General features: G+C 36.0%; 1 protein-coding gene across 4 annotated transcripts in view; it reads right to left on the reverse strand.

Moving 5' to 3' along the window:
• CEP112 (centrosomal protein 112) overlaps positions 1 to 16,490 on the reverse strand; it is a 334,383-nt gene that overhangs the window by 226,800 nt on the left and 91,093 nt on the right. For all 4 annotated transcript variants that reach the window (XM_036033460.1, XM_036033461.1, XM_036033459.1 and 1 more), the window contains 3 exons: positions 16,264 to 16,356; positions 15,029 to 15,088; positions 5,998 to 6,077 (listed from right to left, as the gene is read on the reverse strand). In XM_036033460.1, coding sequence (XP_035889353.1) covers positions 5,998 to 6,077; positions 15,029 to 15,088; positions 16,264 to 16,356 — 233 coding nt within the window. The remainder of the gene's footprint in view (positions 1 to 5,997; positions 6,078 to 15,028; positions 15,089 to 16,263; positions 16,357 to 16,490) is intronic.

A 16,490-nucleotide genomic window follows, 5' to 3' on the forward strand; every position in this document is an offset into this window, starting at 1 on the left:
TGCAAATATAATCCCAATAGAATTTTTAGTGAGAGCTTATTCTAAAATTGAAATAAAAGAGCAAATGACTAAGAATAGCTAAGAAAATTCTGTAGATAAACAATAGAACGGGGGGAAGAATAGAATGGGGGGAGCGGAGTACAGGAGGGGGGATTCTCACTCTACAACAGCTCGAGATTTAGTATGTATTCAGAGTACATGCATTAGGCATGTACTTAGCATTAAGTAAAATAGCATTAAGAGTAAACAGCTCTATTTAAATGTGATCAAAAACTATTTTGGTTTTATTTGTGCTCTTACGTAATTTTCCAAATTTCTACAGCAAATATGTGCTAGTTTTGAAATGAAAATAAAGCTAAAGAACAGATACTCTGAAAAGTCCTCACTGGACAATGCCATGTTCAGAGTTCACCTTCCAAGGACTCTGGATAGGTTCATTTTAACATAAACCCTCTATTACAATGGCAGGAAAAAAAATCATTTCTCTTTTGGATTAGCCCAGAACTTAAAGGGTAGTGACAAATAATAATAAACTTATAAAATAACTCAACTATAACCCTGGCTAGTGTGGCTCAGTGGATTGAATGCCAGACTGCAAACGAAAGGGTTGCTGGTTCAATTCCCAGTCAGGGCACATGCCTGGGTTGTGCGCAAGGTCCCCAGTAGAGGGCACAGGAGAGGCAACCACACATTGATATGTCTCTCCCTCTCTTTCTCCCCCCTTCCCCTCTCTCTAAAAATAAATAAATAAAATCTTCTTAAAAAGTAACTATAATATAATTTATTTCTGTTTGTATTTAATCCTACTTTGATATAATGAATCTAATTCTAGTTACATAAAATCTAAAATTATTTCATACATGTCAAATAATTCCTTCCTGCTCTCCCACTCAATACAATATTTAAATTGTTAGAGGTAACATTATAAACAGATATGAATATCTAACATATTTTGATGGAAAATACATTTTAAATTGTAAGTTCTTAATATTAGTAATAATAGTAATAGGAAGAATATACTGAAAATTAACAAATGCTACTGGTCTTTAAATCGATATATTCCTGGTTAAGACCAATACCACATATCCTTTAATATCCACAAATTATAGGCTATTTTTATATTGTGGTGGAACAGGTTTTAGAATTCCTGTTATAAGGAAAGTTTTAAAAAATACAAATCTGTTTTCTAAACGGAATAAAATTTCCTATCAAGGTGACTGTGTAAAGATATTTTCATTCACTCATTAAAGATAGTGGTCTTCATATAAACTATTCAAGTTTGTATGCATCCTTTTAGCTTCTTTCTAGGTAGCTCCTTAATTCACATTGTTTCCAGTTTAAAGTATGTATCACTATTAATTCCTTGAGATAGTTTCACTAACCTTACAAAGAAAATGATTGAGCCACAGTTCCTCACTTTGGCTATATATAAAACTTAATTTAGAATTATATTATTCAGCTATACTTTTAAATTCCTACAGAAGATTAATTTAACCTAGCTTTCCCTTTCCACCAAAATTCAAAATTCAAGCTCCTGGGTAAACAGGAAGGTTATCTGCTTTTAATGCAACTTGATCCAAATTTTTGCAGTAAGCAATATTCTATTAAAAAACAAACCTAATCAAAATGTAGCCCACTCCTTTGAATTATCACAAGATTGTTTAGTATGCCATTTAAGTCTTCTTTTAAGATTAGTTTCTAGCAAATAAAAGTACAAAAACACTGCCATTATAACTTTGCAGTTTTATTATCTTTACTCTAAGGCATTACTATTTGAAGATTAATCCCTGTTCCTAGTAATATAAATGTTGATTTATAACAGCAAATAAGCAACTAAAGATAAATAAAGGAGATTTAAAAGAACCTTATAGGAAGGCTTTTTCACTCATGTTTAAAAATATAACTTCTTTAAAAATATAACTTTAGGGGTAAATAATCTGCTTTCCACTGTAATGGGAGATTATAAACACTATGTACACTGAGCAAGAAAAAAAAACTTTTTCAAAAGCTTATGACTGTTAGAAAAATAACACCTCAAAACTATTTTATAAATTTCCTCATTTTAAAGAAAACTATAGATAAAGTCAGGCAAAAGAAGAGGTGCTGCAAATTTTTGTATAAATAAATAATTTTTTACAATAACTTTCAATAAACCAGATGGTAAACATTTGCCTGGTATCACTAACATTGAAAGTTGGCTTCAAAACTTTCAAATAAAAAAATAATTCAAGCACATTTTGAATTACCTAGAAAACATCAAGAACTTCTTTTTTAAAATTCTATATGCAGGTGAAATTGTACTTATAAAGGCAATGGTATATGAAAATATGATTACATATTTTCAAACAATAAAAAAGAGCTACTAGTAACAGAAGTCTTTTTTGGAGGGAGCAATATAAAAAGTAAAATGAAAATATGTTAAAATTAAGCCCTTAAGAAATTTTAAGTATGATGCTGGTGGTGAGTTTGTTATACATATCCTTTATTGTGTTGAGATATGTTCTCCCTATTCCCATTTTGCTGAGAGTTTTTATCATAAATGGGTGTTCCACTGATATGATCATGTGGCTTTTATCCTTCATTTTGTTTATATGGTATATCACATTTATTATTAATATTTTACAAACCTTGCATCCCCAAATAAATCCCACTTGATCACGGTGTATGATCTTTTTGATGTACTGTTGCATTCAGTTTGCTAATATTTTGTGGAGGGCTTTAGCATCTACGTTCATCAAGGATATTGGACTATAACTGTATTTTTTTTGTAGTGTCTTTATCTGGTTTTGGAATTAGGATAGTGCTGGCCTCATAAAATGAGCTTGGGAATCTTCCCTCCTCTTGCATTTTTTGGAATAGTTTGAGGAGAGGTGTTAGCTCTTCTCAGAATGTTTGGTAAAATTCACCTCTGAAGCCATTCGGTCCAGGGCTATTGTTTGTTGGAGGTGTTTTGCTTACTGCTTCAATTTTACTAGGTGTAATCTGTCTATTCATATTCTCTGAATTTTCCTAATTTAGTTTTGGAAGAGTGAATGTTTCTAGGAATTTATCCATTTTGTCCAGGCTGTCCAATATGTTGGCACGCAGTTGTTCATATTTTCTTACAATCCTTTGAATTTCTTTGATGTCAGTTGTTATTTCTCTTCTTTCATTTTAGATTTTATTTATTTGAGTCCTCTCTCTTTTCTTTTTGGTGAGTCTGATTAAATGTTTGTCAATCTTGTTCATCTTTTCAAAGAGCCAACTCTTGGTTTCATTAATCTTTTGTATTTTTTAGACTCTATTTCATTTATTTCTGCTCTGATCCTTATAATTTGCTTCCTTCTACTTGCTTTGGGCTTTGTTTGTTGTTCTTTTTCAAGTTCCTTTAAGTGTAAAGTTAGATTGTTTATTTGAGCTTTTTCTTGTTTCTCGTAATGCTATGAAGTTCCCTCTTAGGACAGCTTTCCCACAGTCCTACAGATTTTGGGTTGCTGTGTTCTCATTCTGTTTGTTTCAAGATATCTTTTGATTTCTTCCTTGATATCACTGTTAACCCATTCATTGCTCAATAACATGTTATTTAGCTTCCACGTCTTGGTGTATTTTTCAGTTTTCTTCCTGTGATTGATTTCTAGTTTCATAGCATTTGGTCAGAAAAGATGCTTGATATGATTTCAATCTTCTCAATTATTGTTTGTGTCCTAACATGTGGTCTATCCTAGGAAATGTACCATGTGACTTGAAAAGAATGTATATTCTGTTGTTTTTGGGTGAAATGCTCTGAGGATATCAATTAAATCCATTTGATATAGTGTGTCATTTAAGGCCGCTGTCACCTTGTTGATTTTCTGTCTGGAAGATCTATGCATTGAAGTCAATGGGGTGTTAAAATCAAGGGTGGGAAGTGGGGATGGTGAGGGGAAATGGAGACAACTGTACTTGAACAACAATAAAATAAAATAAAATCCCCTACTATATCTGTATTTCTGTCAATCTCTCCCTTTATCTCCATTGAGATTTGCTTTATATATTTAGGTGCTCCTATATTGGGTGCACAAATGTTTACTAGCATTATATCCTCTTGTTAGATTGTTCCTTTTATCATTATGCAGTGTTCTTCTTTGTCTCCTCTTATAGCCTCAGTTTGAAAATCTGTTTTGTCAGATACAAGGATTACTAGCAATATTTTTTCTGACATGTCCCCTCTGGCAAGGGAAACAAAAGAAAAAACAAACAAACGGGACTACATCAAACTATGTTTTTGCACAGCAAAGGAAACCATCAACAAAATGAAAAGAAAATCACTGAATGGGAGAACATATTTGTTGATACATCTGATAAGGGGTTAATATCCAAAATTTATAAAGAACTTATAAAACTCAGCACTGAAAAAAACCCAAAGAATCCAATTAAAAAATGGGCAAAGGACCTGAATAGACACTTCTCCAAGGAGGACAAACCAATGGCCAACAGACATATGAAAAGATGCTCAATGTCACTAATCATCAGAGAAATGCAGATTACTGGATAAAACCACAATGAGATACCACCTCACACCTGGCAGGATGGCTATCACCAATAAATCAACACACAAGTGCTGGTGAGGATGTGCAGAAAGGGGAACCGCACTGTTGGTGGGAATGCAGACTGGTGCAGCCACTGTGGAAAAAAGTATGGAGATACCTCAAAAAACTTAAAATAGAATTGCCTTATGATTCAGCTATCCTACTTCTTGATATTCATCTGAAGAAACCTGAAACACTAATTTGAAAACATATAGGCATCCCTATGTCCATTGCAGTGTTATTTACAATAGCCAAGATTTGGAAGCAGCCAAAGTACCCAACAATAGGTGAGTGCATAAAACAACTATTGTACATTTACACGATGGAATACTTACTCAGCAGTAAAAAAGAAGAAAATTTTACCTTTGTAATACCATGGATAGACTTGGATAACATTATGCTAAGTGAAATAAGCCAGTCAAAGAAAGACAAACTGGACTAACAAATTATTTTAAGGTTTTCTATTCAGCAACTCAGCCAATACATTTTAAGAAAAAATGTCCAGCAGGGCACGCACAGTGTCCACAAAAAAGAAAAAAAAAAAAAGAAAAAATGAGGGAGAGAGAATAGTTATGCAATCTTTCCAGACAGAATTTAATGTTAAGTTTGTTTGATCCTGAGTATTTTTTGGTCTTTCTGTAAGTGATGCCTGTTTGTAGGTTTGGGGAGTCAAGAAAAATGGCATTTACTGGTTCTCTGGGAGTGAACACTAAGTTCAGGAAGCCTTCCCTTCTTAAATCTCTTCCTTCGGTCAGGTACCCTGTGAACCTTTCCCCCATTAAAGCTCTTACGTATAATTGCCAAAGTTCTTGAATGTCCTTCCAACTGGACTATAAGGTCCTCTGGGAAGGGACTACACATTACCTGAGTCATGGTAGGAATTCCATATTTATTGAGTAAATCGATGTTTTTCACCTTAAAAATTGTGAGATAAAACCTACTAATTAGCAGGGCCTAATCATCTTAGTGAATGAATGGAGAAGAGAAATAAAATCTAGTATTTTAATGTGCATGTTTAAATTTTATATCATGAGATAAAACCTTTCCTAAACAATGCCTGTACAGTAGTTCATTTTCAAATATAACTGGAAGATTTCATTACCCACATTTCTCCAAGAATTCTACAGTGGGATTTCTAAATGTTCTGAGACCTAATCTTACTGTTTTGTTAAATCTGTTTTTATTTAAAAAGAAGAAAGCATATGAAACTACTACATTCTATTTTCTTATATTCCTATCACTTAAAAACAACTGAACTAATTTTTACTTTTTAAAAAAAAATTACTAGCTAGCAATGAAATTCTGAAAATAGAAATTTATGATGGAAAAGTAACTCAAACAAAATTATAGCAAGGCTATTATAAAAATATAATATTTACGTTCTAGCTACTTAATTTGGCTCACAATCTAGAAGTATTTTTTAAATTAAATATATTCCAATTTTACTCACTTCAAAGCTTCCTCCAACTTATGGATTTTCTTCTGAGTATCTTCTTTTTCTTTATCGAGTTCACTCTGGAGGTCATGAACCTGCCAATGACAAGGCGTGTCATGTCAAATTTATCAGACGACAAGTAAAGCCTACTCCAAGGAAAAAAACAGACAATGAAACAGCAATCCCAAATCCATTTTTAATTCAAAATTAGATTTAGACATTTCGAGAGAGAGACCTGGTTAACCATAACCATTTACCATAAAATTCCTTCAATACTCTACTTCCAGTATCAGTCTTCTGGTCAAAGTTAATAACTGTTTGAATCTCCCTGCATGTGGATTCCCTATACACTGATATGTAAAAAACTCAAAAAGGGTACAATCACTTGAATTTTTTAAGAAATTACATATTGGCCAAAGGAAAGGAATCACATGTGATTTGGGAGAATACAGTAAATAATGTGTCTATATTCCCAGGTGCATAGAGGTTATGACGAAACAGTCTTCCTTTCCACTGCTGGGAATGATTCGGAAACTACTGACTGAATTTAGGAGTTAAGTCCCCCCACAACGAGCATCTGTGCCTTGAATGTGGCATCCTTTGAGTGGATGGGTTGGCGGTATGAATCATAGTAACAAATGAAAATCCTGCTTCACAGACAACTCTTCATATGCACATGCAGATAAGCACACCCAATGTGGACATAAATGGATCTAGAAATAGGAAAAGAAACTCTGGTACAGCTGGACAGAAAGGAGAGTAAAACAGCAGCCATGGTTCCACATACATGGCCACTGAGGGTGCAGGGCCAGCTGGTAGGAAGGAAAACTCAAGTCAGTGGGGTGGTGATACCAGGCAGCCTCACATCTGCCTGCAACCCAGGAGAGGCTGTGAGTGAAGTTGTGGGGTGCATGGGACAGACAGCAGAGGGCCGACAAGAACAAAACCAACAAAATGTATCCCCCCCCCGCCCCCGCACACACACAAAATCACAAACCTTTCCAAACACTGAATTGATGCTAGCCAAAAATACCTGTAGTTAGTTCAGCTATTAATAATACTTTGGATGGAGATCTACTTAACTCGGAAAAACCCTACATTCGTTTCCCTTCTATAATTTTTGTATTTTTTCCCTTGGTGTTTGAGTGAAATGCATACAAACACATATAAAATGTTTGCTTGTAACCCAAAAGAAGCAAGAGTAGTGAGGAAGTTTTCCATAAAAATATCAAAAGGCTTCACCCGCCTGCAATGAGGGCAGTTGCCAAGGTAAGAAAAAACTGAGACACAGAGAGGAACAGGTCCAGTTATCGGGGGAAGTTGGCCATCAGGAGAAGTAGGAGCTAGGAGTCCCTCCCCATATTTTAAATGGTAAAATTGAAACACTTCATAAATACCTACTTTATTAGGAAGAGAAAGAGCAACTAACTTGCACTGTAAATTTTTGCCACTAGATTTATTTTCCTTTACAGAAGGGGAAAATCTATTACCCAAAATTTTATCAGGTTCAATTGAAATTAGTCTTACTTATCTTGGATCCCCAGTATGTGTTAGAGTGCTTGGTACATTGTAAACTTGCTAAATTAAAATGAATAGATTATTAAAGCAACAGACCCTTTTCTTTGTATTGAAATCCAATTGTATTTTAATCTCTTTGTATTGATCTTTATCTGCCACAGGATGGATCTTCTAAAATTTATGTACACAGACCTTCAGAAAGGTCTCCTGGCAGCTTTTCTTAAAAAAGATTTTATTTATTTATTTTTAAAGAGAGGGAAGGGAAAAAGAGAGAGAGAGGAACATCAATGTATGGTTACCTCTCCTGTGCCCCTAACCAGGAACCTGGTGTGCAACCCAGGCATGTGCCCTGGACTGGGAATCAAACCAGCAACCCTTTGGTTCACAAGCCCACTCTCAATTCACTGAGCCACACCAGCCAGGGCTCCTAACAGCTTTAATTATGTTTGTGCGCATCTATTTGGAGTCCCCCTTCAGGAGCATCAGTTGTGCACTGGTTTTTCTCTTCTTCTGCCTTAATATGTTTCCTTTTTCAAAAATTTTAATTCTTTGCCCTTTTCCTTTGCAGTTCAAAAAATAAGTTTGCCCTTAACATAACTTAATTAATTCTGTACAACACCTGTTCTACCCCTAACCGGTTCCTATGTGGATTTTAAATGTTAGTGTGTTTCAGGTTCCTTACAGCCATTCCTGTGACAATTACTTCCATATTCACTTCATCCTTTTTTTTCCTTAAGAAACCTATTCCTCTGTCACAGACATCCTCTTTGCTGGCATTCTACTGATAAATTTCTTTATGTTTTCTTTTGGAATAATCCATTTTCAAAAGAAACTCTTTTCTCTAAGTCTTCAGTATAATGCTCTCATTCCTTGACTCTACGATATTTTTCCACAGACCCCATTTTGACTTTTTTTCTACACACTTTTTTTAAAGATTTGATCTTTAAATTTATTTATTATTAAAGTGTTTTATTGTTTATGCTATTACAATTGTCCCAATTTTCTCCCTTTGCCACCCTCCACCCAACTACCTCCAATCCCTCAGGCAACCCCCACACCATTGTCCATGTCCATGGGTCATGCATATATGGTCTTGTCTAATCCCTTCATCTTCTTTCAACCAGTCCCCCCACCCCCCTCACCCCTACAGCTGTCAGTCTGTCCCTTGTTTCTGTGCCTCTGATTCCATTGTGCTTGGTAGTTTATTTCATTCATTAGATTCCAGTTATAAGTGAGATCATATGGTATTTGTCTTTCATTGCCTGGTTTATTTCACTTAACATAACAGTCTCCAGTTCCATCTTTGCTGTCACAAAAGGTAAGAATTCCTTCTTTTTTACTGCTGTGTAGTATTCCACTGTATACATGTACCATAGTTTTCTTTATACACTCATCTATTGATGAGCACTTAGGCTGTTTCCAAATCTTGGCTGTTGTAAATAATGCTATGAACATAGGGGTGCATATATTCTTTTGAATTGGTGTTGCAGTACTCTTGGGATGTATTCCCACAAGTGGGAGTGCTGGGTCAAAAGGCAGTTCAAGTTTTAATTGTATGAGGAGATTCCATACTGTTTTCCACAGTGGCTGCACCAGTCTGCATTCCCACCCACAGTGCACTGGGGTTCTCCTTTCTCCACATCCTTGTCAAGCACTTGTGGTTTGCTGATTTATTGATTATAGCCATGTTGGCAGGTATAAGGTGATGTCCCACTGTGGTTTTAATTTGTATTTCTCTGATGATTAGTGATGTTGAGCATTTTTTCATATGTCTATGGGCCCTTTGTATGTCTTCCTTAGAGAAGTGTCTATTCAGATCCTTTGCCCAGTTTTTAATTGGATTGTTTATCTTCCTGGTGCTGAATATATTTTGGAGATTAAACCCTTGTCCTTGAAGAGATTATTTGTTAAGATTGGTGTTAAACAAAAAGTACAAGGGGCATAACCTTGCTTCTATTATATGTCTCCCAGTGTGGTCTCCTCCTTGGAGCTGCAGCTGAAATCCAGTTCCCAGGAAATCCCCAGGAGGGTTTGGGGATTTCTACTGAGGAGGAGTTTTCCTCCACACCCCACAGCCTACTTCCCAGTCCTCTGAAACAATGCGTTACATGTGTGGAAAGCAATACAGAGCTGCTGTCGGAGCTGCTGGTGAGTCACTGTGGTTTACATATTGGGACTGTGCCTCCGATGTGCCGTGCTGTCAGGGGTTTCCCCCGTCTTTGCCGCTCAAGTTTTTTCTGGGACTCAGAACTCTGCATGAAAACATAATTGAGATTTACCCCTTCAAGTGAAAACTTCAACAAAGTAACTGTTTTTGAGAAGAATTCGTCTCAAATCACCTGGTGACTGTGAGTGTGAGCCCAGGAGTCAGAGTGCACGTGTCTGTCCCCCTCCTCACAAGTTACGTAACACACTGCGCCTCCGGGGCCTCGTCCGGGAAATGGGGCCGACAGTGACTTACTCCACGTGGAGCTCGTAGAACAACACTGGGAACATAATATATGCTCAACAACTGTTAAAAATTATCACCATTACCTTCTCTGATTAAATACTCTACACACCATATTTTCTTGAAAACTCAAGGTTGTTATGAACACCCAAAATCACAGTGTGCCACAATACAGTAATTCCCTTAGACAGACTATTTGCCCTTGCAGAAAATGGCCCCTGGCTGGCTAAGAAATTTGAGTTCTTGCAAGTGCTTTTTATCATTCACAATTCACCCTTAACCTCTGTCCAGGTTTCAGTGGCCACTTCCTGATGCTTGGTCAGCATACTAACACAAGCACCTTGATCTAATTTATGCCTCTAAAACTATTAGAACCATTTCTATCGCAGGAATGGGACTATCTGAATGGGAGAATGGTAAGCTTCCCTCTGAGTTAAACATGTGTGTGTCAAAGCACAGACTTTTGAGCTGGGAGTTCTTTAAAGCTAGAAGCTGTTTCTCATTTATTTTTATATGCCTGGCACTCAGCACAATCAATATACCTGGCTTATATGAGAACAGTCAGTAAATGTTGTTCTAGGTTTGTTTGTTTGCTAATAATTGAATATATTTGTACTGTATACTTAGGGCCTTTTTGGATTATATTTCTAATTTTTACCTATGTTTCTGATCATTGTGCTTTCCTTTTTAATGTACTAATGGCAGTGGGGAATCAAGCTTGAATTAAGTTGCTTGTAACCCTTCCCCCACTATATATTGTTAATACCCAAAATGCATTTTAATAATTTAAATGAAAAAAATGGAAAGTTAAGCATACAGTGTATATTCTCAAACATGGGACTATTGTAATTTAAGTTTTAAACAATTTAAGACATAAGTACCCATAAACACATTTACTGAATATTTATTAAATGTGTATTTTACTCCTTTCATCCTAAAAATTTAAGCAAGCAAGCAATGAGTACTTGTGTAACTAAGAAAGGGATTCTGCTACATATAGGAAATAAACTGCGGCAGGCATCCTAAGGTCGTGAAGGGCAACGAACGGCTGCTGACCCCCGCATCAGCCAGCTGGCCGACTCTGCCGTGTGTGCCGCAGGGCTGCTCCAGCCTCCACTGTCCTGTCTGAACAACATGGCGGTGGGCTGCACACCTTCTGTAAATCGTTTCACTGCACAAATGCACTTTTAAAGACTTTACTCAGGCACTCAAAACAAATCATGCCACTAGTACTTGGAAAATACTTCACAAAATACAGAAGTAGGGAAAAGTAGGTTTACAGTTTTTCACAGGGAAAATAATAAAGAACTTAGAGAAATCACAGTAAGTAATAAATAATAAAATACAAGGATAAACTATGTTTTGTGTACTTATAGCTGTACACCTATTTTGGCCCACCTCTGTATTCTATGGAAGGCTGTGGAAATTTAAAATGATTTTTAATTTAATTAAAGGAATTATATGTGGATGCATAACACTGGCCTATTTTTCATGGTTTTGAACTCCATCAGACTTTGTGTCTCATTTTTTATGGAGTTCCATCAGAATTATTCTACACAGATATTTCAATGCTAGTGTATTCTTGAATATAGATGCTTAACATCTGTCCCACGAACTTCTTTAGGTAAACACCACCATCTCTTACTCTCTGGCGCCTGTTTGGAAAACAAGCAATGGGTTATTTGTAGGAGGCAGGTGTTTCCTTGCTAGTAAAATCATTTAGCCTAACCATTTCCTGATTTAACAGATTAGGACACTTCATCAAACAATGACATTTAGTTTTACTACCTATTATTTGTTTGATGTTCAAAGATCTGAAGAGTAGGCAATAGCCACTAGAGATCAATAAAGAGCATTAGATAATGTGTGTGTGCTTAAATTAGGGACAGCGTCTGGGGCTGTGTCTCTTGCCTCAAAGACAAGCTAGACTCTCTCATGCTGCTTTCTTACTGGCACGAGGAAATCATGTCATTCAAATGGCATTTCCTCCCCCCAAGCAGACATTCAGAAGTAAGTTGTACATCCAGAGTTATCAACTGTGCACACCTGTCGCACCTGTAACGCTGTCTCACAAACAAAAGCCCTACACATCCCATCTCACTCTCCAGTTACACAGTCCAGGGCTGTGGAAGATTTATGTCGGCTCTTTGAGTAGTCAAAAGGGATATTCCCTGAGGGGGGTGCAAGACATCAAATCTTCAAGGACTGAGATCACAGCAGGTTTAATAAAGAAAGAAGAACAGATGTCAATTTAAAAGAGGGAGATTATGGAATTAATTGGAGAACAAAAAGTGACATGCTGAGCAACATTTTCTCTTCCAATGTAAGTAATGTGGGAACATAAGCAATACAGACAAATAAGCTTATTTTTCTTGTAAAGGTTGCTATTATTTTAAACATGTTCTTATTTACATGAAAACCAATTAATACACTTTAGCTAGTTCCATTATTAAAAAGCCAGGCCAACTGACACCTCATGGAGAGGGGGGAAGGCTGCAGTCCTGACACCTAACAGGGGGAGTGAGGTCCGCTCGCTCGCTGAGGGGGAATAGGACAGGGGGGGTGGGAAGGGTGCCGGGTAAGGATGACTTCAGCTCTAACATTCTGTTCCTTGTTTGTGTCCATCAGGCAGAGGGGCTGACGCAGTAGCCTTTGGTCACCTAGTGGGTAAGAGAAATCCCGCGCAGACGTAGTGGAAGGAGAAAGACTCTTCCCAGCTTTATCTCTACATCTAACAGCCCTCAGTAGAACTTAGAGAAATTTGGGATAGGAATACATTCTTTTAAAATTACTGCATGCTTTTCTCCTGGCTCCTAGCCCTCCCTCTGTCTCCCAGGTACACAGATACCATATCTCTCAGGAAGACGGCTGACCTCAGAGTGTAAGGCCAGGAACAGGAGGCCTGGAAGGTGTTTCTTAATGGACGGGAAGCCAGATATCTGCCCAAAGAATGAACAATGGACTAAAAAGTACACCCAGAGGATGTGGCTGCCTTATATAGTGGGGAGTGAGGCTTAGCATAATATATGGTCTTCTTTTGTTTAAATAAGATATTTATGAAGCTGCATGGCTCAACAGTAGAAACTGAAAAAATTCAGTATTTCAGTGAAAGTAATATTTTCTTCTCCAGATAGCATTTTGTAGACATAAAGTATATTTAAGATCTTGCATTGAGCTGTATTCAAACTGTGGTAAAAAGAAACCCTTCAGCAATAAGACAATTTATTATAATTTTAAAGAGCACATATTCAGATCAATACATGTCCATAGAAATACCCACTTCTCCAAATGACAGAAACATTCTTCTTCCTGGACATTAAGTTCCCAGATTCTGTGTCTGATTCATCCTCTGCCCCTCTGCCCAAACCCAGGACCTGGTAAGATACTTGCCCAATGAAAGCATTTAATGAATCTGCTGAGTGACTATATGGATGGATAAGATGTGATATTACATTTTTTAAAGAATTTTATGCTATAAAAGTTGTTTGATTTTAATTTGTATATATTTTTAATTAGTTGAAGGGTTAACTCTTTTATATTTTCTATTATATGTATATTTTACAAATGGATTAGTTTGGTAAATGTTAGAATAGTAAATAATTACGAAAACAGGGACAGAAATCTTTGATATTCAACCACTTTCTATGTTATACAGCAAACAAGAAATTCGAAATTGAAGTTTAAAAGTCACTAACTAGAATTCTGCACTTTGTTACCAAAGGTGTTAATAGTGTGTCAATGAACTATCAGTTATCACTGATAGCAGGGATACCAGCTTATTTCTGTAGAAATATCCACTATTCTAAATGACAAGAAATAATTATTAATCCATTTTTTAGTAGACAACTCTTTCATTGTTTTATATTCTTTGGTTAAATATTTAGAGTTCTTAGTACACGTATGATATAACAGATTACGAAATAACTCTCATCAATTGTATATTTTTAAAATAATAGAAAGTATAATTTTATAGTGTAATATGAGAGGTTAACATATATCCTCTTTGTTCATTAACTATAACATACAAGTGGTGTTTCAATGTTGGTATAACTAATACTCTAGAACCTGCTGGGAACCGCCATGCCTGGTTTCAGAAGCTGTAACTCCCATGGCTAAGGCTGAGTAAAGAGACCTTGGGACCATAAGCCACTAAGGAGACAAAGCTTATCTTCCCGGCAGAGATACCACCTCTGCCCCCCTTCTCTTCACCCTGCTTGGCCCCGCGTGATGATGGGTTAGCCAATGACGGGTAAGATTCCTCAAAGGAGGGACCACCTAAGACAGGTATGTCACAAAGGGGCCCTCAGGGAAGCACTTGGGGGGCTACAGAAAAAGGTGGTGATGGACCCTCACCCCTCAGCTTTGACATAGCCTGAGTCCTCATTCTGTCCGCAAGAAGTCTCCTAATCTCTTAGCTGTCTTACTTCCCCTGCCTGACTTAAGCCTGAAACAATGTGGTGCAGCCCTGGGCAGGAGCGAGAGGTTCCCTAGGGCGATCAGGCCTAAGAAGGAATGCATAAAACCCTATGAAACTGCTTTGCTACGAATGCACTCAATTTTCTGATAAGGGTCCAAGCATGAAATGAGTTTGTTTCCCAAAGCTTTAAGGCCCTTTAGCTAACTGAGCTTGACTCAGCATAAGCCCTCATAGTTCTTTGAATGTTATCTATTGTTTGATCATCACTGTCTGACAATGAAGAATGAAGACCTTCCTTGAGGTAATGCTCCCAGAAAAGCAACAAAAGCCTGTCCAGGCAGGGGTCAGGGTGCTCTCTCACTCAGAGAGTGGCCATGCTGTCCCTTTTTCTCCACAGGACTTCAGCAGTCCATGTGAATTTGTTCGTGGGTACACAACACCACAGACACCACTGGTCGGAGTCTGCATCAAGAACCAAAGCTGTTTATATATATATAATATAAGAAAAGCCATAATTTGATTACTGGCTGGCTAGCTGAAATAAACTTAGAAACAAATTATTCTCTAAGGACTAGCATACATATCTTTATAAAAAAATCAACCCTCATTTTTAATTGCATCATTTACCATTTCAAATGTAGCTTCCCATAAAAATATATTACCTTTTTTTCATAGGTGCGTTTTAAATTACTTTTCTCCATTTGAAATTTATTTTCTTGATCCTGTGAATGATAAATATTTATTTTTATTATACTTAAAATTGCTATTAGAGTTAATAAAATTAATAATCTAATGAAATAAGTAAATCTACTTAATGACAAACACTGAGTTTTGTATTAGTAAGAACACTCTATCTGTCCGATTTTTTAAAGTATAAATAGAAGCATGATTAGCTTTACGTTATAGGTAATAAAACCTTAGTTGTTTGAGGATATTATTACTTTTAAAAGTACATACTTTACAGTGAAAGAGAAACTTTCTGACCCTTAGGATTAGATTAGTTAAAATGATCAACTGAATCAATACGGAAATAATAGATTTGAAGTTATATCATATGCCAGTCCCTGGTATTTTCTGACCACAAGGGAAAAGGAAAGATCTAAAAAGTATGAAAGAGTGAGAGAGAGAGGGAGAGTGAAATTATGAAGATTGTCAGATAATAACTCAAAGGAAGAAAATTATTCTTCGAACCTAGAGGGTATCATGCTAAGTGAAATAAGTGAGAGGAAGACAAATACCATGTGATTTCACTTACATGCAGAATCCAAAAAAACAAAACAAAACCACACAAATGAATAAAACAAAACAGAAACAGACTCATAGGTACAGGAAACAAACTAGTGGTTACCAAAGGGGAACAGGGTTGGGAAGTAGGAGAAATAGATGAAGGGAAGGGGATTATGAGGTACAACAAACTTCCAGTTGTGGAACAAATAAGCAATGGGGATGTCATACACAACACAGTGAAGAGAGTCAATAATAGTGTAGTAACTTTGCATGGTGACAGATGGTAACTAGACTTATCATAGGGATCATTTCCTAATATATAAGAATATTGAATCACTATCACATATGTCTAGAACTAATAAGATACTGTACATCAATTATATGCCAAAAATAAATGAATAAATAAAATTAATATATTTAAATAAAATTTATTTTAAAATTAATTTCAAAAGAATAATTGTTCAAATTAAAATTATTTTCCATATCCAATTAGCATCTACCTTTGTTAAAAAATTTTAAAAAATAAAATGAAAAAATGATATAATGCAATAAAAGAATCAGAAATGGTATTTACATTTTTAAGGTTTTTAACTCATCTGTACATATAAATCAAAAAAACAAAAGGTGAGTTTTAGCCATGGTTATTCTGTGAAAAAAATACAAGATTCACCTTTATTTGTTGCTTTCTTTGAAGTTCTGATTCCTGTAGCTGCTGTTTTAATTGACAGATGTTCTGTTCTAATTCTTTAATTGTACCAGATGCCTATAAGGAATTTAAGAATCATAATAAAGAAACAATATATTGATTTTTGTACCATTTTACAATTTCTGGTTGAGTAAATTTATCTCTTCTCTGAAGACTCACTGAATATTCAAATGATCTGTAAATCTGAATGA

This window comes from Phyllostomus discolor, chromosome 8, assembly GCF_004126475.2.
Source record: "Phyllostomus discolor isolate MPI-MPIP mPhyDis1 chromosome 8, mPhyDis1.pri.v3, whole genome shotgun sequence".
Classification (NCBI taxonomy): domain Eukaryota; kingdom Metazoa; phylum Chordata; class Mammalia; order Chiroptera; family Phyllostomidae; genus Phyllostomus; species Phyllostomus discolor.